Raw genomic sequence first — 13543 nt, 5'->3', positions numbered from 1 at the left:
CGGAGTGTTTTAATACTAGGTCCCCTTTGCCTACCCTGCTAATAAAATATATAATTATTATTATAAGTTTATTCATACAAAATGATGAAGTAATTTTTAGCTTATTTCGCCATAGTAAATCTTAGATTTGCTTGCTTGTAGGAGTCGGTTTATTATATTGTTTATCATTAACGTTTGTTTAAATATACGATAGGTTAAAGTACATATAATTATTACAATTTGTATGACGTTAGTCGTGAGTTCAATCTTAGTTTGGGTTTAGTAAAAGTCTCTTTTAGTAAAAACTCTTTAGTAAAAAGAGAATTTCTTATTCTCTTTTTTTACAAACACCTTTACCACTAAAGTTCCCCTAACTATTTCGCTAAACCAAGAACATCATTAAAAAAGGAATTTCATTAATATACGAGTAGCGAAATCATTATTGGAAATATTAAGAAATCATTAATGCAATTATCATTTTACCATATCCTCGTGGGAAGGTGGGAAGGTGTGGGAGGATGCTAATGTATTACAACATGAACGTAACGCGAATCGAATCTTATGTAACTGACTCAATTTGCATAATTTCACAGAGTTTCGCTATTAACAATGCTATTGTCTTATATTGGAAACTTTCGTTTTTTTAAATTATGCCATAAGACATTTGTTGGGGGATTGGGTCTGGAAGTGGTCGCGAGGTGGATTCTCATTGGGAGGGATTTTTTTTGTGTCTATATTTATTTTTATTTCTCAACAGGCAATGCGTTCAGAATTTGGCGGAATGGGGAATGGAAGTGTCTTAATGGGAACGGAGTATTTTAACTTTTGGTTGCTAGGTTCACTATGTCTACTCGTCTATGTGCGGGATACAACGTGAAATTCAAAAAGCAATATAATAGCCCGTCGTGCCGCAGCGGCACAAGGGTGTGACTGTAAGGCGACGATTGTGGATTCGATCCCCACTCGAGGAAATTAAATATTTATTTACATTTATATTTTCATTTCTTCACTCTGGTATCGAGGCAAAGAGCGGCGTGAGTTCCGCCACTCAACACACAAATGTCTCCAGAATTTGGCGGAAAGGTTCCCTATGCCTACCTTGCTGTTTGCGGGATAATGAGCGTGAAGCTGATTTCAATATAATAGGTGAAGTATTTATCGAGTAGCTTGAATATGTTTCAACAAAATAATTTGATTAATGAGAATATTAGAATAGCCGCGATTTACTTCACCACTGGGGAAAAATTTGAAATATTTCAATCCAGGAGTGGAGCTCGAACCCACTACTATCACGTCATACGTTGCTCCAACCAACGTGCCTTAGTCTATCATAAAATTAAACTTAACAATTCTTCTTTTACATTAAATACAGCGAACTTTCAAAGCAATTTTAAATAAACATAAAAATAAATTGTAAAACTCGCATATTTTAGCGTTTCTTAGATAAAACGTAAAGACAACACGAAATGAAATCTTCGACTGTAAAAATTTTATTGTCGACGCCCTCGAGTCCTCTATAAATCCTGTTACTTTTACCTACATTTACTATGTAGGTTCTATTATTTTATTGAGACTATGCGGAATATACCATTGTATCATAGGTTCCTTTTTTGCATATATTAGTATAGAAGTATCTATAGGGTAGGCATAGGGAACCTAGTAAGGTTCCCTATGTGTGGGATTCAACGTGAAGCTATAATTGTTTTTTGCTTTGCGTTAAGTTATTGCGTTCGCCATTTTCCGCCTGTATTTACCAAAATTTGGTTTATTACCAAAAAAAATTATCATCATCATTATGATAATACATCAACCCGATTAGAAACCAAATTCAAAATTTATATAAATAGAAATTCCTTTAAGAAAACGGAGTGCTATAACACTAGGGTCTTTTTACTATATACGGGATACAGCGTGAAGGTGAAAACTGTTAAACATAATCCAACATGATTTATTCATTAACGCGTTAAAACGACTAATAAATAAATAAATAAATAAGAAAAAGGCATTTAAGCTGACACAGTGTCTGCGGTATTACACAGTCATATCACCTTGAGGTCGATAAGGCCCAATGCTCTTTAATCCGCTGTTTTTAGCATTACGCGAATGACAGGTGCTGCATAGCTAACCAGTGACCAGGCGTCACGTTTTGTACGGGACTGTCCCATTCGTAGTTTATGGGTCCCGGTGTCCCCCAAAGATGGCGCTGAGACGTACAATGGACGAATATCTAAAAAACGAAGGTCCCATAAAAGCTAAACCAAGTATGGTACACAAAAAAAGAATGAAAAGTTAAATTGTAGTTTATTATATTAGTTAAAAAATAATTAGGCCAGTAGTGACGCAGAAGCGACCGTGACTGTAAGCGCAACGGGTTCTGGGTGTGAGGGTCTGGGTGTCCTCTCGAGGAAATGAAATATTTGATATTTTTATTTCTTCGCTTTGGTATCGAGGCAACGCGTGGCAATGAGTTACGTCACTCAACACGTAATATTTCGAAAATTCGATAGAAGATGGAGAAAGTAGTGTCCTAACAATAGGTTCCCTCTGCCTACCCTGCTATTGGAAAGATACTGCGTAAAGCTGACAATAATAATAATAATAATTATAAAAATTGCAAATTAACGAAAAAAACGGATGTCTCGTTTTGATCAAAAAAAAGAATGGTGACCTTATGCATACCAATACAAATTGTATTGCCATGAGAAATATTTTTAGTTGGTGTAAGAATTTTATTGAAAAAATCGTGTTGACATTATGTTGAATAATAATATGTAAATAAGTTATTTATTGAGGCCATCGACAAAAGTAACAAGTTGCGAGTTCGATTCCCACTCGAGGAATATTTTCATTTCTTCGCTCTGGTATCAAAGTAAAGCGCGGCGTTGAGTTTCTACACCTTCAAAATTGTTGGGGAATGGATTGTCTTAACTCTAGGTTCCCTCAGCCTACCCTGCTATATACAGGATACAGCGGGAACCTAAAAAAAAGAAAGATATATATAATAACAACTTCATTCAACTCTGACCACCTACTGAGTAAGTCTTATTCCCACTTTAATGAAGAGCCACAGTTTTTACACTGTAATGACCCATTACTAGAATTTATTAAGCGGATGTGCGCAACGTAATAAAAAAACCATGAGATCTATGGGAACTTTCTATGACAGGATTGTAAGAAAAATAACGTTATATTGATATATCTTAGATATTTGTTTTGTTACATTATTAGGGGTTTTTTTATTTTTTTTTTAACATAGCAGGGTAGGTAGAGGGAACCCGGATACCGGACGGAGGAGTGCTAAAACACTCCACCGTTGGTTTTAAGACAACTCTGTTCACCTGCGCCGGTTTGTGGAGGTATTGCGTGGAAATTAAAATTAGAAATATATCATTTTCTCGAGTGGGAATCGAACCGACAACGCTTGTGTCAAATATCTTAAAAATATCACTACTAAAGCCAAAATTAATTTATACGCAATTAAGTATTAGAAATCCTTAAAAAGATCTTTTTATATTTAATTGTATTTTCAAAGTAAAGTGTAATAAATCAACAAGTAAACTACAAATAAGTTATTTACAATACCCCTATCCTGTTTACTAAAATATCAATAAAGTAAAACGAATTACGTAATTTAGATCGTCGTGGCGTAAGAGTGTGTTTGTATTGCGATGGTTTTAGGTTCAATCCCCAATTACGGGAAAGAATTATTATTTATTAAATAATTTTTCATTTCTTCACTTATTTCTTAGTTCCTAGGCAAAAGCACAACGTGGGGAACGGAGTGTTTTAACACTAGTTTTCCTCTGCCTAACCTGGTGTGTGCGGAATTCTTTCAGCATGAAGCTGAAAGAAAAATGATTACACCATATATTAAAACAAAACCGACAGACATACAGACGGACAACGAAGTGATCCTATAAGGGTTCCGTTTTTACCTTTTGAGGTACTAAACCCTAAAAACAGAACTTAAACTCAAAAATTTATCTAAAAGCTTGAAATTTTAACGACATATAAAATAAGGATATAATACGTTCGTCATGGACTGTCGTAAAAGCTTCAAGCGTCTTCGTCACGTTTATGGCGCCACTCTACGATGTTCTTCTAACGTAGATAATCTTTTAAGTTTACAACTTTATTGACAGTATCGATAGCTTTGTCAGAGGTCGTGGATTCCTTTTCTTTTCTAAAGTGGTAAATATTTGAGATGAACAGACAATATTTTAGCCCAAGATTTATAAAGTTAAAGTTCGAGAAAAAAAGGAACTTTCAAACATAAAATGATATTTGTGAGTGATTTCATTTGAAAATATTACAGCAATATTACTTATATGAGGAAATAAGTACGTAAGCGGGGAAAACTAACTTATTCTAATTCCCCCGAGTTGGAATCGAACTCACAACCACCGTATTATAATCAGACAGTATACAACTGCACCACGAGAAAACAATTAAAACAAAACTTTAATTCTTGAAAAAAAAACGTTTAAAAATCTTCAAACTCCTACCAGTCGTACTAAGAACATATTACATACATTACTAAAAGTTAATTCCTCATAAATTCGAACCACTTTCCAATACAACAGTTAAAAGCTTAACCTTTGGATACAAACGCGTACGTCAACATTAGATATACTCGTACTGAAATGACCTGTGGGGGGGTCAGCGACTGTTGGAATAGGTTAGGACCACCCAAAGACCATACGAAGGTATATATCTATATAGATACACGCATCTCCTGCTGTAGGCAGAGAGAGAGAGAGAGAGCGTAGATGGAGTGAACCTAGTGTTAAAACACTCCGCTGTAGAAAGAATCAAATTATGTCTTGAAATTATTAAAAATGATCCTTGATATCGTTATAATATTTCTTTTTACTTATCGTTTTTGTGATTGTTTTTAGTTTCTAGAACAGAATAAAAATCTTTCCAAAAGCTTTTTCGCTATGTTAATATTTTAGTTTTCAAAATGTCTTGATGCTAATGGAATATCTCAACACTAACTTCCCAAGATCTCTCTGCTTGTCCTGATATGCAGGATACAGCATAAAGCCAAAAAAAAGCATCCTCTAGCACATTTGTAGATTATGCAACGTTGTTTAAATAAGCAATTTCTTAAATTAATTGAGAAATTCAGTAAACTGAGTGATGAGTCACTACGTTTTGTCCACAAGGGCGGTACGCGAATGAATTTTAACAAACAATAATGTTTTAATACTACACTAATTGAAATTTCAAGCAGAACCGCCTTTAAGTTATTCACTTGACCTTTTAATTCACTGCGAAAAAAATTACATCGTTAATAGTAGGAGGTCGCATTTTAAACGGAATAAGGAAAATAATGTGTTTATTATAAAAATTATAAGAAGTAGCTTTGGAATAAACACTTAAAGTAAGTGCGGGTTCAATTCCTGCGGGGGTAATTTTAATTAATGCACTTCCTTGCCGCTAAGTGACGAGCAGTCAATTTGGATCCGTTAAGTTTCATTTAAAGTTTTACATCAACTACATTTCAGTATAAATTCGGTGGGTGTGGGTTCATTTCTCATTTGAGGAGTTTAATTATTATTGTCATCTCCCAACTCTGGCAAGACACCGCGCGGTGTTACGTTCTGCCACTCAACCCGTAATATCTTGAAGAGTTTCTTAAAACTAGGTTAACTTCGTTAATCCAGCTTTATGCGGTATATAGCATGAAATTGTTTAAGTAAGTAAAAATTACTACCCAAACTAAAATCCAAATGAGCGACCGATTATCATGAAACTTTGTACATATATTCTCAGGGGGATCCTTAGCAGTCGGATATAACATAATATACTTTTTTTAAAAAATATATAAAATATATTCACTTTCAGCTATAATACTAAAAAAGTTGTAAAATACGAATATCTGAATTTATATGATAAGAACTGTAAAAATTAATGAATACAGTAAAACAAATATGAGGAAACAGGTTAAAGGGCCCAATAACATCATTGATATATTTAAATTTGGCATGAATATAACAAATAATTACGATATGATAAATCTAAAGGAAAATTTTAATTATATTAAAAATTTAATATTCCAATTATTTAGTAAAGTTGATTAAAAGGCTAAGTTTTCAGATATTTATTATTACCTTTACAGGAAACTGTTTCTTATACGAAATACGAATACTCGCATAATATACGACGGTTGTGGGTTCGAACATCAGAAACGGAGTGTCTAAACACTAAGTTATTCCACCCTGCTATATACGGGATACAGCGGGTTAAAAAAATAACATTCCTATATTACTCATAAAGTCCACATTTAGCTACCACCAGCTAGCTGTTCTAATGAGTGGCATTTCCAATTTCTATTTTAAAAGCACTTGCAACATCTGCTCTAAGCTGGATCTAGCTGCGCTTTTAATATCGATATCGGATTTATTATAGCTGACGACCGCGCATCAGCGTAAATATGATTTATGGTGTGGAGTGACCATGTTTGGGGGATAGTGAGGAGTTTTTATTTTTTTTAAGACACTACGTTCCCATTAGGACACTTGCTATGACCACTTTCCGCTGATTTCTGGAGGCATTACATGTTGAGTGGCGAAACTGAAAATATGAAAATATGAAATATTTCTTCTCGTCAAGTCGGAATCGAACCTACAACCTGTCGCATTTACTGCACCACGACTGGTTTACATTTTAATAACCTTAATAAATAAACTTTTAACGAAGAATGGAAGCTCGCTATTGCAACAATGTAGATAGAAAACCTATCTTGATAACACTGAGGTCACTCCCGATAGCATTTCGATAGTATATTAGATGTTTACTGGTGAATTATGAAATTGTTAAATTTTACAGTTTTATATATGTATGTAACATTATGAAAATGCCGTATCGATTTTCATGTAATTTGTCGGCATTAACAGTAAATATCTGCAGTTAATGATATTTAGGTTTATAAACTTATAAACCTAAATAATGAAATATGATACTGCAGCTATTAAATTGCAAGTGTATTGTTTTAAGTTTGTTTAGTTTTTGTAAAAACGTTCATATCTTTCGTATTTGTTTAGCATCAACACTAAGACCTAGTAAGAAATCACTGTAATCTTCCCGCTTTATTAAAATTATGTTAAATACTATACAATTATACTTTAATTATTTTACAGTATTATTCCATATTAACTTTAGAAAAGGCTACTCCCTACGTTATTTAAAAATAGCTAAACTAATCTTCAAAAAAGAACGATGTTTCAAAAACTTTGTGGTCACCTTAGATTATAATACATGTTAATAATTCTATTGAAACGTTCTGTTCTTCCAACTAAATATGTTAATATAAATATTTCTTAATTTAAATTGCATATAGCAGGATAGACAGAAGGAAATTATTGACAAGACACTAACAGACAGTGTTTTTGTTGAATGGCGAAACTCAACGCCGCGCGCCGATCGTGGTCTGCCGACGAATGAAATTAAATTAATTCATAATCACATGTCAGACACTTCTAATGTGCCTTGATGGCCTCGAACTATATTGAAAATATTAAGTTCCAAATTATATAAATATATTTTTTAAACACCCCAAACTACGCCTATAAGTCATTCTATGAATATAAATGTTTGTAAGGCCAGCCGTGATGCACCTGCACGTGTGACTGTAATCGCGAAAGACCGTGGGTTCGATTCCTATTCAAGGAAATTAAATATTTTATATTTTAATTTCTCCGCTCGAGGTAAAGTGCGTTGGGTTTCGCCACGTAATAGATCCAGAATTCAGAGTGTCTTGTGAACCTAGTGTAGGTTCCCTCTGCCTACCCTGCTACATGCGGGATACAGCGTGAAACTAAAAAAACATAATAATAAACATATTTTGTTTATGGGTCATAATCAGAAAAAGTGTACATTTTGTGTCTTTTCTTGTCCCGCTACTTTGAATGTGTTTTAAAAATACAATTTCAAAGATAATTTAAATATTTTGCCATTTAAGATAAATTTATTTATTAACTCAAAGGTTTTTGTTATATTTTAAATGTATTATGGCAAATAATAGTATTTTTTGTTAGTTGCAAAAAACTTTTCAAAATGCTTCCATACAATTTTTCGTGTCCCATTCACCACTTTACTTTTTGAGAATTGATTTGTTACGAATATTTATGGTTTTATTTGATTTCAGATATATTTATATTACTTTACTTTATGCATATTATTAAATATAGCTACTTTTATTGATACATTATTTAATAAATAATATATATTTGTTAAGTAAATTTGTCCCAAAATAATGCATTTTCGTTACTCAGGGTTAGTAACGTACAATTAAATTATAAATGCAATTATTTTGAATGGTATTTAATATTAGTTTTTATTGTGGCACCATTATTGTAAAAGTCAAAGCCATCGTAGCTACAACCAGTAGTGTTCTCGCAGCAGTTGAAGGGTTCAAATGTTTTAGAGTGAATGCGTGAAATTACATCTCAGGGTTATAAACAGCTTTTATTTTGGTAAGTATTCTATAATTTCGTTTTCTTGTTTATGTTATTTGCTTCTTTTTACAAAATCTCAAAAAAGAACTTCAGTGCTTGCACATGCAACACGTGGCTTATGAGCAAATATTTAAAAAGGTTAGAATTTCTCAGACTTTATTCTCAATTTTGTTACATTTCGTTATGTAACGAAACTGAGAAAATATGAAGCCTAGTTCATAATTACGTTATCATCGAAAGATATGTATTTAAAAAAAAATAGGATAAAAATAATTAGTGACTTTTCATAACGTAAAGTAACCAAAAATAATGATTTTTAAGTTTTTTGCCTGTTTGCTTGTTTGTCTAATGTGTTTGTGCACGCTTATCTCAGAAACGGCTTAATCGATTTAATTAAAAACATTTTTTTATTCTTCCTGAAATTAGTTGTTATTTTGAAATTACTATTTTTTTCTCTGGAGATAGCGAATTGATAATTCTGTAGCTCACGCGGGTGAGGCTTTTATATAAAAACAAATACTTTCTGTACTAGCGTTGGTAAAGATCTAAACAATAAACATGAAATATTATTAAATACCTATTGATACATATTTTTTTTATTTTCAGTAAGCGTCATGGCTCCGATGTCAAATGCTGAAAGACATAAAAGATATAGAGAACGTCTTAAACAGACCAATCCTATTAAATATGAAGATATGCGGAATAAACACTTACAAAGAATTAAACTTAATTCCCGTCATAACGATTCAAACTTTGATATATTTTAAACGAACGAACTAACATTATTATATTGTTAATATTGTCACTTTGTTATTTTTTCTTACATTTATAATTTGTTAATTCAACGATTGAATCTTTAAAATTTTAATCTGTGTCTCATTAAATAAAAAAAAACAATATTTTTATTCATATAATATTCTTATTTTGTTGTGTATAATGCCTTATGACATCAGTTTTGTAACAAATATTATCAGTATTGTTACTTATCAGTTACGTTACGAATTCGAAAATGTCCACTTTTCTGATTATGACCCATATATAAATCTCAGTTTACCATAAACGAAGAAACCGAAGTGAAGATTGCAGATAATTGCAAATTAGTATTTCAAGGTATTTGAGTCGTACCTACTCGTAATGTATCTGCTATAGCTATTTTTATCATAATTTTCCTACTTTACTTAACTTTTGTTAACCTTTATTATCATACTAGATAGTTACAGGCTATAAGTTCGATTCCCACTCAAGGCAATGAAATATTTAATATTTTCTTTCGTCGTACTCTGGTAGCGTGGCAAAGCGCGGTGTTGAGTTCCTCTACTCAACATGCAATGGCTCGAAAGTGTCTTAATGCGTCGGGACTATTTTAACACTAGGTTCCCAGATTCCCTCTGCCTAATATAGCCAAATTTTCATCAAAATACCTTTTAAGTCGAAATCAGTTCACCCAATCGAAAATTCTGAGGTAACCAACATAAAAAATACAGTCGAATTGGTTATCAATTCCTTCTTTTACAGAAATTGGTTAAAAAAAAAGATAAATATTATCTTTTCGTTCTTAATAAATCTCAAACAGATAAACATTGTCTCTAGATTTCCTGAAAACTGAAAATGATTCATTGCATCATCAAAACAAATGATAACACGTGTCGATATACTCGTATCTGATAGTTTTTATAAGGAAATTTACATCAAACTAGAGTGTTTTACAGAAGAGTAGACAGAGGGAACCTCGTGTGTGTGCACGGAGTGTCTCCATATTCCGCCGAATTTTGGAGACATTACGTGTTGAGTGGCGGAACTTAACGCCGAACTTTGCCTCGACACCAGAGCGAAGATATGGAAATATAGATTACAATAAATATTAAATATTTCATTTCCTCGAGTAGGGATCGAACCCACGATCAGTCGATTTTGCAACACACTTTCTGCCCCTGCGTAACGACTGGCCTATCATTATTTAAAAATCAACTGTATTTTTCAAATCTTTAGGTATATTTTACTAAATTATAATCAATTTTCAGTCTATAAACAAGCTTATGACAAACAATGGTTACAGCATTGCACTTAGAACTTTATCGCAGTAACATTTTACGTATATTTGTCCAATGTAATAAATAACCGTCTCGGTTCGTAAACACGACAAGGTCTTAACTTGCTGTGGCCATAGAGCATAGAGTGCGTGAGAAATGGCATCTTTGTATATATATATATAATAGAAAATCAGCTTCACGCTGTATCCCGCACGCAGCGGGGTAGGCAGAGGGAACTTAGTGTTAAGATACTCCGTTCTCCATTTTCCGCCGAATTTTTTGAGGCATTACGTGTGGTGGGGCGAAACTCAACACCTGGCGTCACCGGGTGCCAGAGCAAAGAAATGAAAATATTAAAATATGATAATTCATTTCCTCGAATGGGAATCGAACCCACAATCACAGCCCCCTTTATAATTTTTAACAATTTAATTTATTCTTACTAGTGATTAGACCTTCATTTATTTGAAAATATTTGCTTAAAATAAATCAAGGTCTAACGACACTAAAGGCATAATTATTATCTCTAAAAATTCTCTAGTATTAATACAAAATATTTATTTCTCATGTATAGATATAATTGACCTTAACCTGACCTCCTCTCATACATAAGGAATTCTTTAATGATCATATTTTAATACGTATTTAAAACTAAAAAAAAAGGAAATAAATAAATATTACAGAATAGGTAACATTAATTATTTAACATATAATGCTTTCAATTATATTTCTCCATCACTCTCTCTCTCTGTCTATCTCTCTGTCTGCGGTATATGCTGTTAGTCTTCCCCTACTTTAATGAAAAAAAGATAGAAATTATATTTTTTTTTGTATTGCCTTGTTCTTATATTATTTATTACTCTCGTACAGTACGCACGTTGAATAATTAGATGTAACATGTTGAATGACAGCCGAGATACCATGCCACTTTTTAAAATATTTCCCCTTAATTTTTAAACTCATTCGTTGCGGAAGAAGGTTCCTGAAGTTACGAAATATGGATATTCCTAAAAAAAACTTTTTTTTGATAGTAAGTTCTTTGTGAGTCCGCTTTACTGGTAAGACATAGAGCTGCTACGTGTCTCTATCTCTCTCTCTCTCTATCTATCTATGCCCAAAATGCTTGTAATCATATTTAGAACTATTTCTGGTCATGTGCTGATGTTTCTACTAAGACTAGGGTAATATTAACGTTTAAATTGCGAGTTTTTTTCTTGTTTGCTTGTTTAGCTGCTATAATGTTATCTGGGCACAAGAAGAAAAAAGAGAATACGAAGAGAAAATATAACAATATTAGATTTATTAATAGAAAATTTAAATTTTCTTTAAGTTGTTTAAATATTCCAATGCAACGCAGACAACATATTCAAAGTTAAGTAAACGCATACATACTAATTAAATAAACCAAATAAGGTTACATATAATTCCCCTATATCGAATGTCCTATTACCATAAATATATATATTTCTTAAAATCGTTAATCTCAACGCATATAAAGTGCTCATTTTTCCCACTATCTCGAAAATATTAATCAGCTTTATTTCCTAAGTGATAAGGGCTAAAGTAGCTGTAAACGTCATCCCAGTATATATATTATATTATACTGGTTTTAAATGACCATATATGGACAGTATTTGTAGACAAGACTGATTATACCAATTATTGTAGATTGCGAATGTAATTCGATGTGAGTTTCTTTTTTATTTATGTTATTACACTATTACAGGTTGCCCTATATGTCTGTTTGGAGTGGTTTCCTCTAATGTTTAAAAGATATAGATATAAGATAGATTTAATTTTTAGTATATAAGTTTAGATTTAATATTAAGTATATAAGTTTTTATTTAGCGGAAAGTAGGGAACGGAGTGTCTTAACACTAGGTTCCCTCTGCCTACCGCAGGGCGTGTGAGCGAGGTACAGCTTGAAGCTGGTTTTTTGATTTTTAAAACACTAGGTAGCACAAGTGAAAATGTTTTAATACTAGATTCTCTCCACCAATCCCGCTAAATGCTGGCCTTTTAACATTTTTTTAATTGTTAGTTCACAACAAGAAAAGAAAAAGGCGTTTTTAGAAAAAAAATACGTATTAAACGAAATTCAAACCCGCTCCACTTATAAACCGTTCAAAATTCGCACGTACAAAAGAAATATAAATCAATATAAATACTGCTAAATGTAATAAAAAAACATTTATTAAAAATCAGAGGGAACCTAGTGTTAAAACACTCCGCTATACTGATATTTACATATAAAAATATACATTTCCATGTAAATATCAAAGTTTCGTAGCTCAGCGTGACCGCTATCGGTGACGTGGGCGATTAAAGGACGTAAGTACCTACTAGTTATGATAAACACTGATAATCTCATTCTACACCAACACTCCGAGTATACGGGCTTGTTTGTACAAAACACTTAAATTTTTTATTAAAATATATTTTTTTTTAATCATCCATTACCAGTTTTAGTTTTAACGTGATAGAAAGTCAAATGTAAAAACATCGATGTATTTTAAATGTGTGATATATTGAAATGGTTTTTAAAAACAAGTGATTTTTTGAATAACCTTTTGTAACGTTCAATTAAAAAAAAGTAGTGTTAGTAAACTTTTTTTTTTAGTGTTAATTACATAGGAATATTACGAAATGTGGTATTGGTATGAATCAGTGGAGCGTGCCTCGTTGTTTAGTGTTTAGTGATCGTTAGTGAAGAAATGAGTGTTCCTAATTTGAGCGCTGACCAGATAACAGGTATTTTTTTTATGTTAAAATTTTAAATTTACTAGCTATTTTAGTTGTTTTTTTAATATTATTTAAAGTGTTATTTTAAACTATGATTTTTTGACTATAGCGGGATTTGAACCTGCGCCTCTTGTCCGTCCAAGCACTCTAGCCTAATCGTTTCCCTTTCGTATATGGCTAATTGGCTATGATTCCAACTTTTTATATGCTTTTTAAGAGAGTTTTCATATCTTTAATATATAGCAGAGTACAAAAATCCAGCTTTTGAGACTGTTTCACTTTTCAACCTTTGAAATAATGCTTGTTTATTTTATCATTGTATTAATTTCT

General features: G+C 32.2%; 1 protein-coding gene across 4 annotated transcripts in view; it reads left to right on the top strand.

Annotated features, from left to right (window-relative positions):
- Positions 1-13543, top strand: part of cv-c (RhoGTPase activating protein) — a 283691-nt gene that overhangs the window by 214589 nt on the left and 55559 nt on the right. Inside the window, exon 1 of one of the 4 annotated variants that reach the window (XM_085190197.1) lies at positions 12945-13222. The exons of the other annotated variants lie outside the window; for them this stretch is intronic. Coding sequence (XP_085046323.1) covers positions 13186-13222 — 37 coding nt within the window. The 5' untranslated portion in view covers positions 12945-13185. Of the gene's footprint in view, positions 1-12944; positions 13223-13543 lie in introns of those variants that run through there. 4 annotated transcript variants of the gene reach the window in all.

Source organism: Heliconius melpomene, chromosome 9, assembly GCF_056956725.1.
Source record: "Heliconius melpomene rosina isolate 202511_hmr_F chromosome 9, ASM5695672v1, whole genome shotgun sequence".
In the NCBI taxonomy this organism is placed as follows: Eukaryota; Metazoa; Arthropoda; class Insecta; order Lepidoptera; family Nymphalidae; genus Heliconius; species Heliconius melpomene.
This window is presented reverse-complemented; position numbering and strand designations above follow the sequence as displayed.